The sequence below is a fragment of the Dendroctonus ponderosae genome, unplaced genomic scaffold (genome assembly GCF_020466585.1).
Source record: "Dendroctonus ponderosae isolate FM_Combo_2020 unplaced genomic scaffold, Dpon_F_20191213v2 Dpon_F_20191213_41, whole genome shotgun sequence".
In the NCBI taxonomy this organism is placed as follows: domain Eukaryota; kingdom Metazoa; phylum Arthropoda; class Insecta; order Coleoptera; family Curculionidae; genus Dendroctonus; species Dendroctonus ponderosae.
Genome location: NW_026018622.1, coordinates 1 through 13323, shown reverse-complemented (window position 1 = coordinate 13323; position 13323 = coordinate 1). Strand labels below are relative to the sequence as shown.

Genomic DNA, 13323 nt, shown 5'->3' with positions numbered 1-13323 from the left:
AAATGTTCTCTGTTTCTCTTCTAAATGAAAAAAAATTACCCAAAACTCTCTTTTGGATGTGAACCAGGAATAGTTTTCGATGGAAATAAGTCATAACTTCCTTTCATTCGTGTAGAGAAAAATAGTATAAAAAATATAAAAAAATACAGGATATATGAGTCGCGTACTTGTAAAGAGAAAATACGGGCGATGAAATTGAATAGAATCAATTTGCCGTAAAGTAGTACAGACAAAGAACAACGAAGAAAGGAAAAGTTGTTTAAAAATATTCAAGGTGCCGCCAGTTGCAGAAAATATGAAGTTTTGATTAAAATTGACGTACTGTAAAAACAAAACGCGAATGACAAAAATTCAAATGCTCAAAATTGATAAAAGCAGTTAAATTTTGAGAAGCAGCAGCTATTTAAACGAAGAATAAAAATACAAAAAAAGAATAATTAAACACGAAAAATCGAACTCTTCGGTCGCTGCAAGAAAGAAGTAGGAAAACTTTGGTTAACGAATGACAGAGAGATAACCGAAATCTGGATATAGATAAATTAACAGCAATGTAAATTAATAACAAGGAAAGTTGAATATTAGAGCGAAACAATCATACAAATTTTTGCTCTAACAATACTTATTTTATTTAAAGTTTTAAAGAAAGATTTCTCCTTGATGCGTATATTTAGCGATATTACCCAAAAAAAATAATAGCAAGAATTTCTGATAAACAGTCCGAGAAATGAAGCAAGGGAGACAAGAACGATAAAGACAAAGTTAAGCTAATGATCAGATGAGTGAGTAATATCTACAACAAGTTTTACAACTTTTTTTAACGTGAATTATTCGTTGAAAAAATGCAGTGTATACACTCGTAAACGACAAACATATCAATGCATCAGATAATAGGGACAGAAAATGCCTAGCAAAGCTGTAAAAAACCGTCTCCTAAAATATATATTACCCACCACAATTAAAATAAAAAGAAAAAAACATTAAAATTACAATGAATTCAGAGGGGTTGAAAAAGCGCAGGGAAAGAGAGAGACGAAGAAATGAAATAAAGCTTCAAACTATTGAGTAACAACAACCCCAAGTGAAATTAAAGGATATTTAATAAATAATAATTATTTTGGAATAGAGACTAATCGGCATATACCTAACAGCTAAAACAAGGTTAACAAAGGAAATTAAATTAAATTAGCGCAAGTATTAACGTTGCTTAATAACCTGAACTGAAAAATAATCTACTTAAATATGATAAACAACACTAAACTCAAAGAAACCCAAATATTTGTACGGAAAACTGTCAAGCTTGACCAAATAATGCGAATGAACACATTTTTGCCTGATTAAATACTATTACGCAAGTATTATTATGTCGCTTTAAACCGTTTTTAACAATGTTAAGAATTAGGCTTCCTCAAAAAATCACTCTGTATAGAGCGTACAGTCTTTTGTTTAAACGCTTTTCCACGTTTGCAGAGAATGTATATAAAATAGTGAAGACCACCGTATAAATCGTAACATAACGGGTGAGTGAAGGTTATTAATTTTATTGAAGAATAAACCATAGATTCCAACTTGTTATTTCAATACGAAACACAGTCCCTTGGCGGATCTTCATTATATAATCAACAATCCACATGTATCCGTCTAATTGTATTCGTTTCACGAAAGTAATGGAAAAAAAAGAAGACACGCAGATGAGTTTAGTAATTCACACAAGTTACGGTTTACGTTCACTTTTAGATTCAATTACCTGCCATCTCCATTCACTTAATTTTAATTGCGATTTAAGTTGCGCTAGGGATTCGTAAAAATGCGTCATTGTTGATGGTCGAATGATTAATTAATCCGAGGTTAGTTAAACAGCGATTAAAGTTCCTTCTTTACGTTTAATTACTGCACTGATATTTAGAATTATTGCGTGTGTTGCCCTGAAGATGTTGTGCTCGTGATTGTACGAATTGCACTCAGTTTCAAAATGATTTTTTAATAGAAAATGTTTGCCGAAACAAGTGTCCAATAGTCGAAGTTATTGGCTTTCTATAGGCAATAGGAAAACAACCGGCAGTTCCTTTCACATTGAGGATCGTGATGGCTTATTATCGAAATGCGAAACTGAAGAGATCTTTAGAACCAGATTTACTTTAAAATTGAAATAACACGACTTGCCTTGAAACAGTAAGAAAATTGACATTCCCGATCCGGATTTTTATGCGACTGAATGTCAACAGGAGGCCACTCTCGTAACGGCGATCCGGAGGTGGTTTGCTTCTATTTTTCTCTGCTGGTTCAGCTGGTTGCATTTGTGTTGCAAAAATCTCCGTTCGTTCTGCATATTAATAAAAATTGCGATTAATACTGCCCATCAGATCAGTAGTAAACAGTAGCGAAGCGATTTAGAGATGGAGCGTAAGTCAATCAAAAAAGATGTCCAGGCCTGTTATTATGGCGATGCCGCCGGTAACGATTTGGAGCAAAACCAGTGGCAAATTGTAATTGAAACAACGGAAAATTCAGCGATTCTCGGGTATGCGGAGGAATGTCCATTTTCAGACCGTGAGCGGCTCGAATTAGATTGCATGTCCGAAAAATCTCCTATTCAGCCATCAACCTATCTACTACAGTTTGTGCCACTAAACCGATGCTGGTCGTAATATTATCCTTAATTAGCTGCAAGATGTTGTATATACCCTACGTGTCACATAGTAGCCAATAAAATTTTATATCGCATAATGAGAATAGAATCTGCCGCCTATAGAGAACGGCGGCTTGTACACATCAAAGCAGTAGCACCGCAATGAAATTGATAATTTTCCAGATTACCAGTTATAAATTCTCGACCCTTTTTGTTAGATGGAAGTCTATTGGTTTTATTGCTCGCTATATATATATGGATATAAAGTGTCTCTAAATTGAGCTCATTCCTTATGTTGGTGGCCCTTACATACTTAGGACGTTTATATGTAAGTTTTAGGAAAATGTTGAATTTCCAAACATGAGTCAATTCAGTTCATTATAAAGATAGGAAAAGCTAAGCTGTAGACCCAGATTTACGTCAACGAGTTTTTTAGACCCAGTGAGTTTGTACACCTAGAAGGGTAGTTAACTACGGAGCATGTTAAAAAATATATTGTATTTACATTTCAATAACTTTTCTGTGAATATAACGTGTTTTTGAAAAAGAAGACGGCAATAAACCAAAACCCTGTCTTCTAAGAGCTTTTGTTTTTTTTTTCAAACATTCAGTTCATGCAAACAACATGTTAGAAGATCATATAGAAAATTAAGCACTTCTTTCAAGAATTTGTTGTACAGACGAAATTAGATGTTTTGCTTATATGGGTTCATTGTGTAGTATTTCTGTAAAGTATTCACACTTTTATTTTTATTCTTATCAATTATTGTCGATTTTTTCGCTTGAGAGCGGTCATGTAAAATTCTGTGTTGAAGACGGTGGAGGTATGAAGGGAGATACTGAAGATTACGGAAACTCGTAGCGACGAGATGAGACATTTTTTGTGAACCCACTTCTTACATTTGCTACACTACAGACACTAAATCCCAAGTAACTCTGGAACTGTTGGTGCTAGTTTGAAGACAAAAAAGTTTTTTCTGCTACATGGTTTGATCACTGTTCTTGTCACTTATTTGCTCTTTTTTTCTTTTTGTATCCACTTCATTTTGAGCAATACGTATTTTGTTTCGTTCAGTTTGACTTTAGATTCGGTAAAATTTGCTCTTCATTTACCAATTGTTTTTCTGGTGTGTCTTTGGGAATAGCGCTTGGCTTTTTTTACTTTTTATTATCATTTTATGCACCACCATGAGAGGAGGGGCAATTATTTTGCAGCAAATTAAAATATTGTTTATGCACGTTCTTAGCATCTAAACTAATTCTTTGCCAGTGCATAGACGCTGAAGAATATCATTAAACATTGTATTCTACTAGGGTACAATTGAAGCACGTTACAACTCTGTCGGTCCCTAATGTTATATTTAAACTAGCAGGTAACTTTAAATATTTTGCAAGTTAATAAACTATGGTGGAATTTAATATTAAACTAGTAATGAGATTAATTATATTTGTACGTTCAGTAGCTCAAAAGCATCTTAAATGGTTCAGGAAAACATACTCATGTAGTGATTTCACAATGACTTGGAAACAAATGTCGGCTTTTGCATTTTACTATTTATCTATCTATCTATAATCTTGGCAAAACTGTTGAAAAGAACGGAAACTTAAATTTGAAAACATTTCATTAAAAACCGAAAAAAAAAATTTCTAAACGGCCACTCACTTTGCTTTTTTAATTAGCAGCATTTATTTGAAGTTTAAACGTATAAATTCCGTATTTTTGCAAAAATTTTACATCTCAAGATTAAATTTGAAAGCTTTCACTAGTAAGATCACCGGACTTTGCTTTTCCTTCAGAGTCCCTCATTGAATTGTCTGTCTGATATTTACAAGCCACTGTATTGCCTTAACAATGTCTAAAGAGCTGATGAAAGTATCCAGAACAAGGCAAAATTACTGACAAAAACTTATTGAATGAATAACTTAAAATTCATCAAATTTCCTTGCAACTACATAGTTTGCTTCTCTATGAAGCGGGAAACTTTAAATTGGTTTAAGGGCATCAGAGATTCTGAGACAATTAAGAAACATGTAGATAATGGATATAAAAATTTTAAAAATCATAATAATTTGATAGAAATTGAAGAAACTTGAATTGAAGCTGCCGTGAAAATCTTGCTAAGTGCTAAGATATCGTGTTGTTCAATGTTTCAAACCATAAGTAGAGTTATTAGCAAACTGTTGATACAGAACAGAACAACCAAACAATTTCCAAATGGTTATCACTTAAAGTTTAATTTTCGCAAAAATGCCCTTAAAAGTCGTACAATTGTAAAAACTTTCAAGTGCAACAATGAAACAAACTGCGTTCTTTGCGCGCAGTTTTTTGAAAGTTCTGGATATACCAAAGTAGCTTCAGAAGCAAATTTTCTCATAAATCACTTTGCGCAAAGTTTGCAAATGTATCAACTCCGATATAAGTTGTATAAAAAATAGTAAAAAAGTTTGAAAAAACCCATTAAAAATGGAAACATAGAACTTTTCATTTACCAGATGGTTCGTCACATTGGCTGGAAAAGCTTCCTTTGATGCACAAAATTTGGTTGCAACAAGTATTGCAAATAACTTTTCTTGAGACATCCATATTTAATTGAAACTCTTAAAAATCAATCTCAATCTCAATATTTTCGATTAGATCAATATCTTGATACACTATTCTTCTCCCCTTTAAAAACAAAAAAAAAATCAATTAAAACTATCTCAGCTTCAGCAACAGAACAAAGAAACACATTAATTTCAACTTGCATAAAGAAGATACCAGAATTGTAGAGGAAGGAAGCAACTCTATTATATACAAAAAAGACCATTTGAAACACGGGGACTTATATGAAACTGTGGTCACTTACTATCGTCAGGTAAAAATTATTCTGGAGTTGGTAGAGCCAAAGATATTGAAAAGTGAGATAATAGAAGATGTAGAACTAATTGGGAAGAAAATGCAGACTAATCTGATGAAGTATCTGTCCAGCGTTTGAAAGTTATCAGTCAGAACAATTTTTATTCAATAATGCATTTTCTAAAAATTTATGAATGTAAGATCAGATGAATTTCGCGTCCACTCAAAGGCACCAGATTAGAGTGCAATGCAGACATTGACTGTGTTGATTTGACGATTGGAAAACATATATTCCTATTACTAGAATTTATTACTTTTGATTGCAAAATTCAATAACAGCTCTTATATTTACACTACAAATTGAAAGCAATGATCCAGGCCGAAGATAACGTTATTTCTGGAATTGAAAGTTATTTGCTGTTTGATATAGAATTTTGAATGTGAATGTTTATATGGTATGTGCAGAAAACAGCCAGTAAATCTTGCATTAGAATGCTGCAAGTACCTCGGAAGCAAAATTGGTCACATGTGGCGATATTAACCATCTTCAGTCTAGCATAGATGTGTGAAGACCGCTCATCATACGAATCCATATCAGAAGCTGAAACTAACAAGATTGTTTAACTTTCTCAAAACAACCCAGATAAGGTGCATAAGCGAACAGTTACAATAAAATTATAGTGGCAGCAAAGATCAGAGCTAGAATTAGAAGCATGTATTATGCCTATACAGGCGCTCCAATCTAAGAGGGTGAACAAAGTTTCCTTGAATTCCTAGTGGAAAACTTGCTGATGCCACTAAATTAATAGCAAATTGTTAGGCATGAACCGGTAGACTTGGAAAAATCTGTGGCGAAATTGCAAAATAATGGGAAAATCAACCCGATGAAGGTAATTTTGGTAATGGCCATTGAGGAACAAGTAGCGCAAGTGGTAGTTGAATCGTCCAGCCTCTCTATTTTTGCCGGAGGCTGACGATGTGTGCTAAATTCATCCAACTAAGGGCAATTTTTCGTTCAACAATGTCTCTGTGAAGAACGTGGTCTTAATTCCATTGAACGGGAGAGGAGAGGTGGACGTAGAGGAGACGTGGATTCTCTACTCTAGTGCATGCCAACTTAGAACATCGAACGTGATATATATTGACCCGAAATAATGAAACCTTGATCCCCCTGATATGGAAGTGATATAGAAGTCATATAAAAATTGCATCAGATGCTTGGTTTTCAAAACTTTCATATATGGAATCGCGACTCACATCCATTTCTGGCACACAATGTTTTCTCGAAATATAACGATCCGTGCCGTTGCCTAAATAATTCCGAATTTGATAAATATTGCATATCTTGTGGTTATAAATTTGCAGTCAGCCTGATTTAAATAGTTTAATAATGCAATGTCTTCCTTGAACAATTGCACTGATAACAGACCGAGGAAAGAAGTGTCTGCTGAGATCAACCAACAAAAAAATTACCCAAATAAAACAGGTTGCTGATAAAAGATAAGATACTATAAGTTCTTATCAGTGGCTAAATTTATAAACTTAATTCTCTGCTTTGAACAATAATAATAATTACTATTAAACGTCGCGCTAGTATGCGTGTACAAATAAAACCGTGAGTTTATTTTATATGAGAAAGTGATGTGGCACACTGTGAAGGTTCCAGCAATATTTTCCCGGTGAAATGCAAATAAAGGTAAGACTCCAGCAGCAGCAAAAAACAAGCGTGCTGATTATTGACTAGCGTTTTTGAACAATTTGATTTTTAGAATTCGGTTTTCCTGGTTGTAGGAGGCGCCTCCGACCTCTATGGACGAGCTACAGTAGAAAAGCTGCTCAAAGAGGGAGGTCGAGTGATTATATGCGACCTTCCCACCAAAGACTTGCATATTTATGGGGACGACAAAGCCATATTTTTGCCCATTAATGTATCCGCAATTAATTCAATGGTGGTCAAATTTTTCCAAGTCCTGCTTGTAGGTCAGCAGTGATGTGGATATAAAAACCTTAGTCTCCGTAGTGGATGAAAAATATGGTCGACTGGATGGCGTGGTGAACTGTACCGACCAATCCAGCTCAACGCCTGTATATGATTTTAAGGAAAAAGAACCGCAAAAGCTTCAGGAGTTTGCTGACATTCTATACGTAAAAAACTTCAAGTGCTAGAAAACAGCTTCCTCAAATAATTCCTTGCAGGAAAATATTTTAGGTCCATTCAACATCATTCGATTCACCATCCCTCTGCTGGCCAGGAATGTTCCGAAAAAAGGCAGCGGCCGCGGCATTATTATCAACATGTCCAATGCTGCAGCATTCGAGTCCAGTGATAAATCCTGCGCTTATGCAGCAAGTAAAGCTGCAGTCGTAAGAATGACCGAAGCTTTGAACTTTGAATTGCAAGGAATCCAGGTGCGATGCGTATCGATTGTAACAGGTAACGGTATTTTCGAGTATTGGGAACTTTGCAAAGTGAAGCTTCCAGATGCGCTGAACGGTTCCGAAGCGAATTCAGTCAGCAGTTTTTTCGATAATATCAATGGAAGCTTGGAGGAAACGGAAGGACCGCGCAAATTTGCCGAGTTAGTGAAGACTGTTGTTGAAACCTCGACAATGAATGCGTCAATGATCAGGCTGGACAGTGTGCCAGGAACGTGACTATTTAGTCTTCTGGTTCTGGAGAAAAATCTGCATGTAATTGACTGTTTAATTGGATTTGAATAAAATGGAAATTGCCAAAATAATCAACTGCTTGGTGTGTCTGCGTTAGCTGAAGTTTTGTTAGCAGTCCTTTATTATTATTGTTTGGGTTTAATGGACGTTTGTTAAAAAATAGAAGAGTAGTAAGACCAGCAGTGGAAAAAACAGCAAAGCATTTAAATAACGTTTTTGTGAAAGAAAAATTTAGGAAAGTTTTTAATAAATCCATGAGAATTTGACATAAAGTATTTATGCGAACCTTTCATTGCTCACCGAACGTTCTGAGCCTACAGGTCTTCGATTCAAAATGCCTGCGATACTTTTCATTTATAAATATTAGCACGTATAGAACTTGCTAATCGTGCAACCAAAATATCTAATTATAATATAAAACAAAAAAATCAGTTGAGTTGAGTCCAGTATCACCTATTTGTTTGTCAGACCATTGTATCCCTGAGACCATTTCTCCTTCGCATTATTTTGCCTCCTAATCTTGCATTGAATAGAAAATTAGCAGATCTTTTCTAGTTGAAAAAGATCCAATTAATCTGCTTCTTTTTTTCTAGGTTTCTTTTCTGTTAGTAGTAGGGACTGTCGATACTGATCTTCCTGAAAAACTTTCCTTTCCCTCATCTTCTTGGCATATTTTATTAACACGGTTTGCAGTGAGTGTTCATATATTACACAGAGTCCGTTGCAAAACATTGCCATAATCCCGTTATTAAAAATAAAATCGAAATCATCCGTTTCATAACAAAGAACTGATTAGTACCCAAATAGCATATTAATATGGCCAAATCTCGGACTGATTTTTTTCCCAAATAATAATCCGCAGTCACGACATGACCCACAATTGCAGATGGTTATTTGAATATGTGATTGTTTTTGGCATCAGCAACAACTCGCCGAGTGTTTGCGTGTTGAATATAAGCATTATACCACTGTGCTCGTCCGCATTATTTGAATATAAATGGTAAACGATTGATATAAAGTGCCCTGGCGTTGATGGGCATTTTATGCAAATCTAACATTTAAAATATAACAATGTAGATTTTTTCAATTTCATCATCTTCGAACGTTCGTAGTGAAACGTAATAATGAATAAATTAATAAATACATCTTCGTCCCGGGGATTCTGTTTAGTCTGAAGGGCAACTAAACGGCTAATTCCTAGACTCCAAAGATTCGCAAATTAAGGAAAGTTATGATGGACAAAGTCGCATAAACAGTCCGCATATATGGACATTTTGCTATGCACGTCTCCGTCGAAATAACACTATATTAAAGGTTTTATCTAACACGACCAAGTGCTAAAAGCTAGCCATTGCACATACTTTAAAATTTTCCGTTATCAAGATTTTCATTTCGGAGTCATTCTCTGAAAATATTCGCCATAGAACTTCTGGGCTACTTTACATTTTGCTCATACTTACAACTCTCGATTAACCATCCTCAAATTTCAGTTAAATAAGTTTTTGTGCCCAACTAAAATTGACTTGATCGCCCATCTTGCCATTGGTAAAAATGTTGATTTTAGTTTCTCCTCTCGATCTTATTGCCGATTTTTTTTGTGGTAATCCTTGCTGATGGCTTGTTAACGATGAAAGCGTTTAGACGATTAAATGTGCTCACACTTTACCACTTTCATCAAATTAAGTTGTTAAAACAAGGCGGAAGACGTTCAGAAACAGATCATATTTACGAAAAATTTAACATCAATTTATTCGATTTTGATGATTTAATAAAATATGCTTTAATTGCCTGATTTATCAATTTTGGCCCGTTTTTAATTAATTATATCAGCAGTTAAAACTAATTAAGAAAGTTTACGATGACGAAGGCCATAAAAACTAAATAGTTTGATAACTGGATACTAGAAATTTCATACTAAGGTCAAATAATTTTTAAATATGAAATAAAAACAGCTGGGTTTTTGTGGTCATTGCTTGAAATGGAAATTGGTGAGTTTTTCGAATTTTTAGACTGGCATGGAAAAGACTTTCAACTTTCCCACCACTGTCCCAGTCAAAAGCATAATATTATAAAAAGCTGCTTCTGAAGCCAAATGAATCTGGGAACGCAAGAAAAAGCTTGTCTTGCGGTCCGATTCTGCCAAAAAGAATATTTCCATTAAGGAAAACTTTTCAGAAGGATTTAGCCAAAGCGAAATAACACTAAACGTTAACTTAAGAGTGAAGGACACAGCCGGAAAAAAATTCAGAAAAACTAGAATAATTTTGCAAACTATTAAATTTTCTAAGTAAACGAGTGAGTCTAATTGCGTCAGATTGAGGATTTTTGAGGACAACGACTTACACAAGGTGTTTCTAAAATAAGTAAATGTCCAGTGGACAAACAAGGCAAATAGTGAAGATCTGAGTGAAATAAACAAACAAAAAATAAACGTTACGCAGGCAAATTTGTCTGAACTTTGGAACTGGATAAATTCTTAGAGTGCTTAGAGCGATTTCGCTTCGGTTCGAAGCGTTTTTGATTCCCATTTTTTTTTGTGGGCCAACGTTTTGGTAAAAATTGGGCATCTTAGAGCAATTTTCTATGGGCAAATGAAAAATGTAAAATTGCGGAAAATTTGGCATTCTTGTAGTTGGACGTTTTTTGGGTTTCAACACCGAAAATGTAAAGATAAACCAAATGGTGCAAACTGGTTTTACAATTTTTATGCCATTATTTCTATTTATAGAGTGGTCTAAAATATCAACTTTCTGGTTTTGCAGCGATAACTTTTCTGCTGTTGCTGCGATTTTCATGATCTAGAGCTGATGTTGAAGCTTAAAATTCATAGGCAATTCAACAAAAATTTGGCATACATAGTTAAATGAAAAATTACCCGAATAAGAAATGTTCCTGAAATTTGTGATTCTGACATATGAACTTTCAACTCAAGTGAACACTCACTTCGTTTTCAAATATTTCATTGATTCATGCCACTCAAAATATCGATTCCTTTTTATGAGATATGAAGTTTATAACGGTGCTAAAACGGAAACTAATAGAACAAAAATTGCATTAAATAACGCTCCAAACAGAAATCTCGACCGCAGCAGTCAGAATTTATCTGCTTCCAAAGCAAGTCCAATTTTGTCAGTCTAACGTTGACTTTGTTGAGCAGTTTATAGGCCTCCAGAATGAGGTAGAACTCATCAAAAATGTGGCTCAAAAGTTGACTACAAGCTTTTCAACATCTTTTATAACGTGCATGTCTGAAAATCAAATAATCTTAAGTAATCATTATATATTTCCATTTGTAAAGTCGCTTGACCCTTGCTACTGGAATTCAGTTTAACCAGCCAAATCGTTTTAGAATGAAGAGGAAATTGCTACTTTTGTTGGAAATCGCCTGTACCTTTTTTTTGGACTAATTCTGATACTCTAATATATAGACTAATACTGATACGAAATTTAGCAAAAGATCCATGACATGGGAAGGCAATCTTTGAGAGCTGAGGCCGATTTTGTAGTAAGATTTTTTCATAAGTTGCTTCGTCCTTCGTGAAATTGGCAAAATATTTCAGGCACTGCTTATGAAATCTTGAATATTCTATAGGTATATAAAACAAATAAAATAACAGTTTGTTCGTGTTGTCTTAATGAAAAAAGCTTTGTTTTTGTCGGAAATTGTTGTGAAATTGTATAGAAATTTGAGATAAGTATATGCTTTTCTCTGAAACAAGTCTAACTTCATTTAGAGAAATCGTAGAGAATCAAATTTTACCCACTCAAGTAACAAATCATGGCAACATTGAACCATATTCTAAAACGAAAATGTCCGATATCTGGACAATCCGACTTTCATTGAAGAAAATAGCCGTAAAATCGACTTGGACATACTGGCCATTTCCCATATAGAAAGGCTTTCAGAGACTCCAATTACAGGCATACAGTTAATATTCTTCGCAGCGAAATTTACTCTTTCAACATGAAAAACTTTCTGATGAAGTCTTTTCTTCTGAAGTTCACATCTACTGAGTACCCTGCATATGCTTTTGATCTCTTCGCTGAGATAAAACTGTCATCAATGTGGTTATAAGAAAGACATTTTGAAAGAGTTTGGTACAACCAAATTGCATTGAGTTGGCTACAATCAAGCATATTTTGAAAACATTTTTGGCCGTTCTCGAGTGCGTTAAACCGATTTTCCGAGAACGTCCTACGCCTCTATTTATGTCCGTGGCGGTCGGTGTTAATTGGGCCTATTCTGCAATTTTCAGCGCCTTCGATAGCATAAAATAGTCCGTAATCATATGTAAATTGATACCCGCCGGTCGCTGTTTAACAAAGGGTGCACAACTGCACCGATCGTGCTCTCGCTCGATCTACAAATTATAACATGTTCGTACATGATCTTATGGCTTTGAGAACCGGCACACCGCAAAGTAAGATCTTAACCTGGTTGAGGCGGGGCTCCAGAATGCACTTGGGAAGAACAGAAGAGTATTTTTGTTTGAATTTTAAAATCAGGTTCACATAGAACGAAGATTGTTTATAAATAGTGCCACACCTATTCGAGCCAAAGGTTTTAGTGTGGTTTTCACCACACACCGGCTTTCCGAGAAATAATTACAAGCCCAAACCAGCCACTGAAACTCGGTTAAATCTTCTTTGAGCCAAATAAGGCCTTCGACTCGGTCTCGTTGCCAATGTATGTTTTTGTCACATAATCTCAGTAGGCTGACAAATGCTGAAATCCCTATTGGATTTGCCTTAGACATGTTTTATTTAATTAATGAAGTACCTGGTCGCGGCGGTACCCAGTCGTCACGTGTAATCTTTGATATTTAAATGGGTGCCGCGGGCACAAAGCGCGCCTGCTTCGACTGGAATTTTTATGTACGTCCTGGGGACTGCAAATCTCCCTAATTACTGCACTTTTGTTACGAACACACACACTGGTAAGCCACATGATTTATATCGTTTGCATTTCAACACTCGTTTCCTACAAATTACTCTCTTCCTTGCTTCTGTTGCACTAACATTATATCGGCGAACATTTCAGCTCTCTTCTATCACTTCGGGTGCCTAAGTAAAGGATTGATTAATCCCGATATACCAAAGAGTGTCTTCATTGTTATAGCTATCGATTTTCGTGGTTATGGTTGATGGAATCACGTTTTCTGGTTCAGCAAAACATTAGGCCAAGATCTCC

General features: G+C 35.1%; 1 protein-coding gene across 2 annotated transcripts; it reads left to right on the top strand.

Annotated features, from left to right (window-relative positions):
* Window positions 1-7009: 7009 nt before the first annotated feature.
* LOC125504359 (3-hydroxyacyl-CoA dehydrogenase type-2-like) lies at window positions 7010-8203 on the top strand. 2 transcript variants are annotated; one of them, XM_048666223.1, is made up of 5 exons: window positions 7013-7158; window positions 7232-7390; window positions 7443-7607; window positions 7659-7896; window positions 7945-8203. In XM_048666223.1, the coding sequence occupies exons 1-5, from the start codon at window positions 7147-7149 to the stop codon at window positions 8115-8117; spliced, it is 747 nt and encodes a 248-aa protein (XP_048522180.1). In that variant the 5' UTR covers window positions 7013-7146; the 3' UTR covers window positions 8118-8203. The 2 variants fall into 2 exon arrangements, with proteins under 2 accessions (XP_048522179.1, XP_048522180.1); XM_048666222.1 differs by having other exon boundaries at window positions 7010-7158; window positions 7659-8203.
* Window positions 8204-13323: the final 5120 nt, after the last annotated feature.

What these genes read in the sequence shown, in the direction of transcription:
- LOC125504359 (XM_048666222.1), top strand. An exon ending in CCATATTTTTGCCCATTAAT is followed by an intron (nt 7,391 to 7,442) that starts GTATCCGCAATT and finishes TCCTGCTTGTAG; the next exon opens with GTCAGCAGTGATGTGGATAT. An exon ending in AGTTTGCTGACATTCTATAC is followed by an intron (nt 7,608 to 7,658) that starts GTAAAAAACTTC and finishes AATTCCTTGCAG; the next exon opens with GAAAATATTTTAGGTCCATT.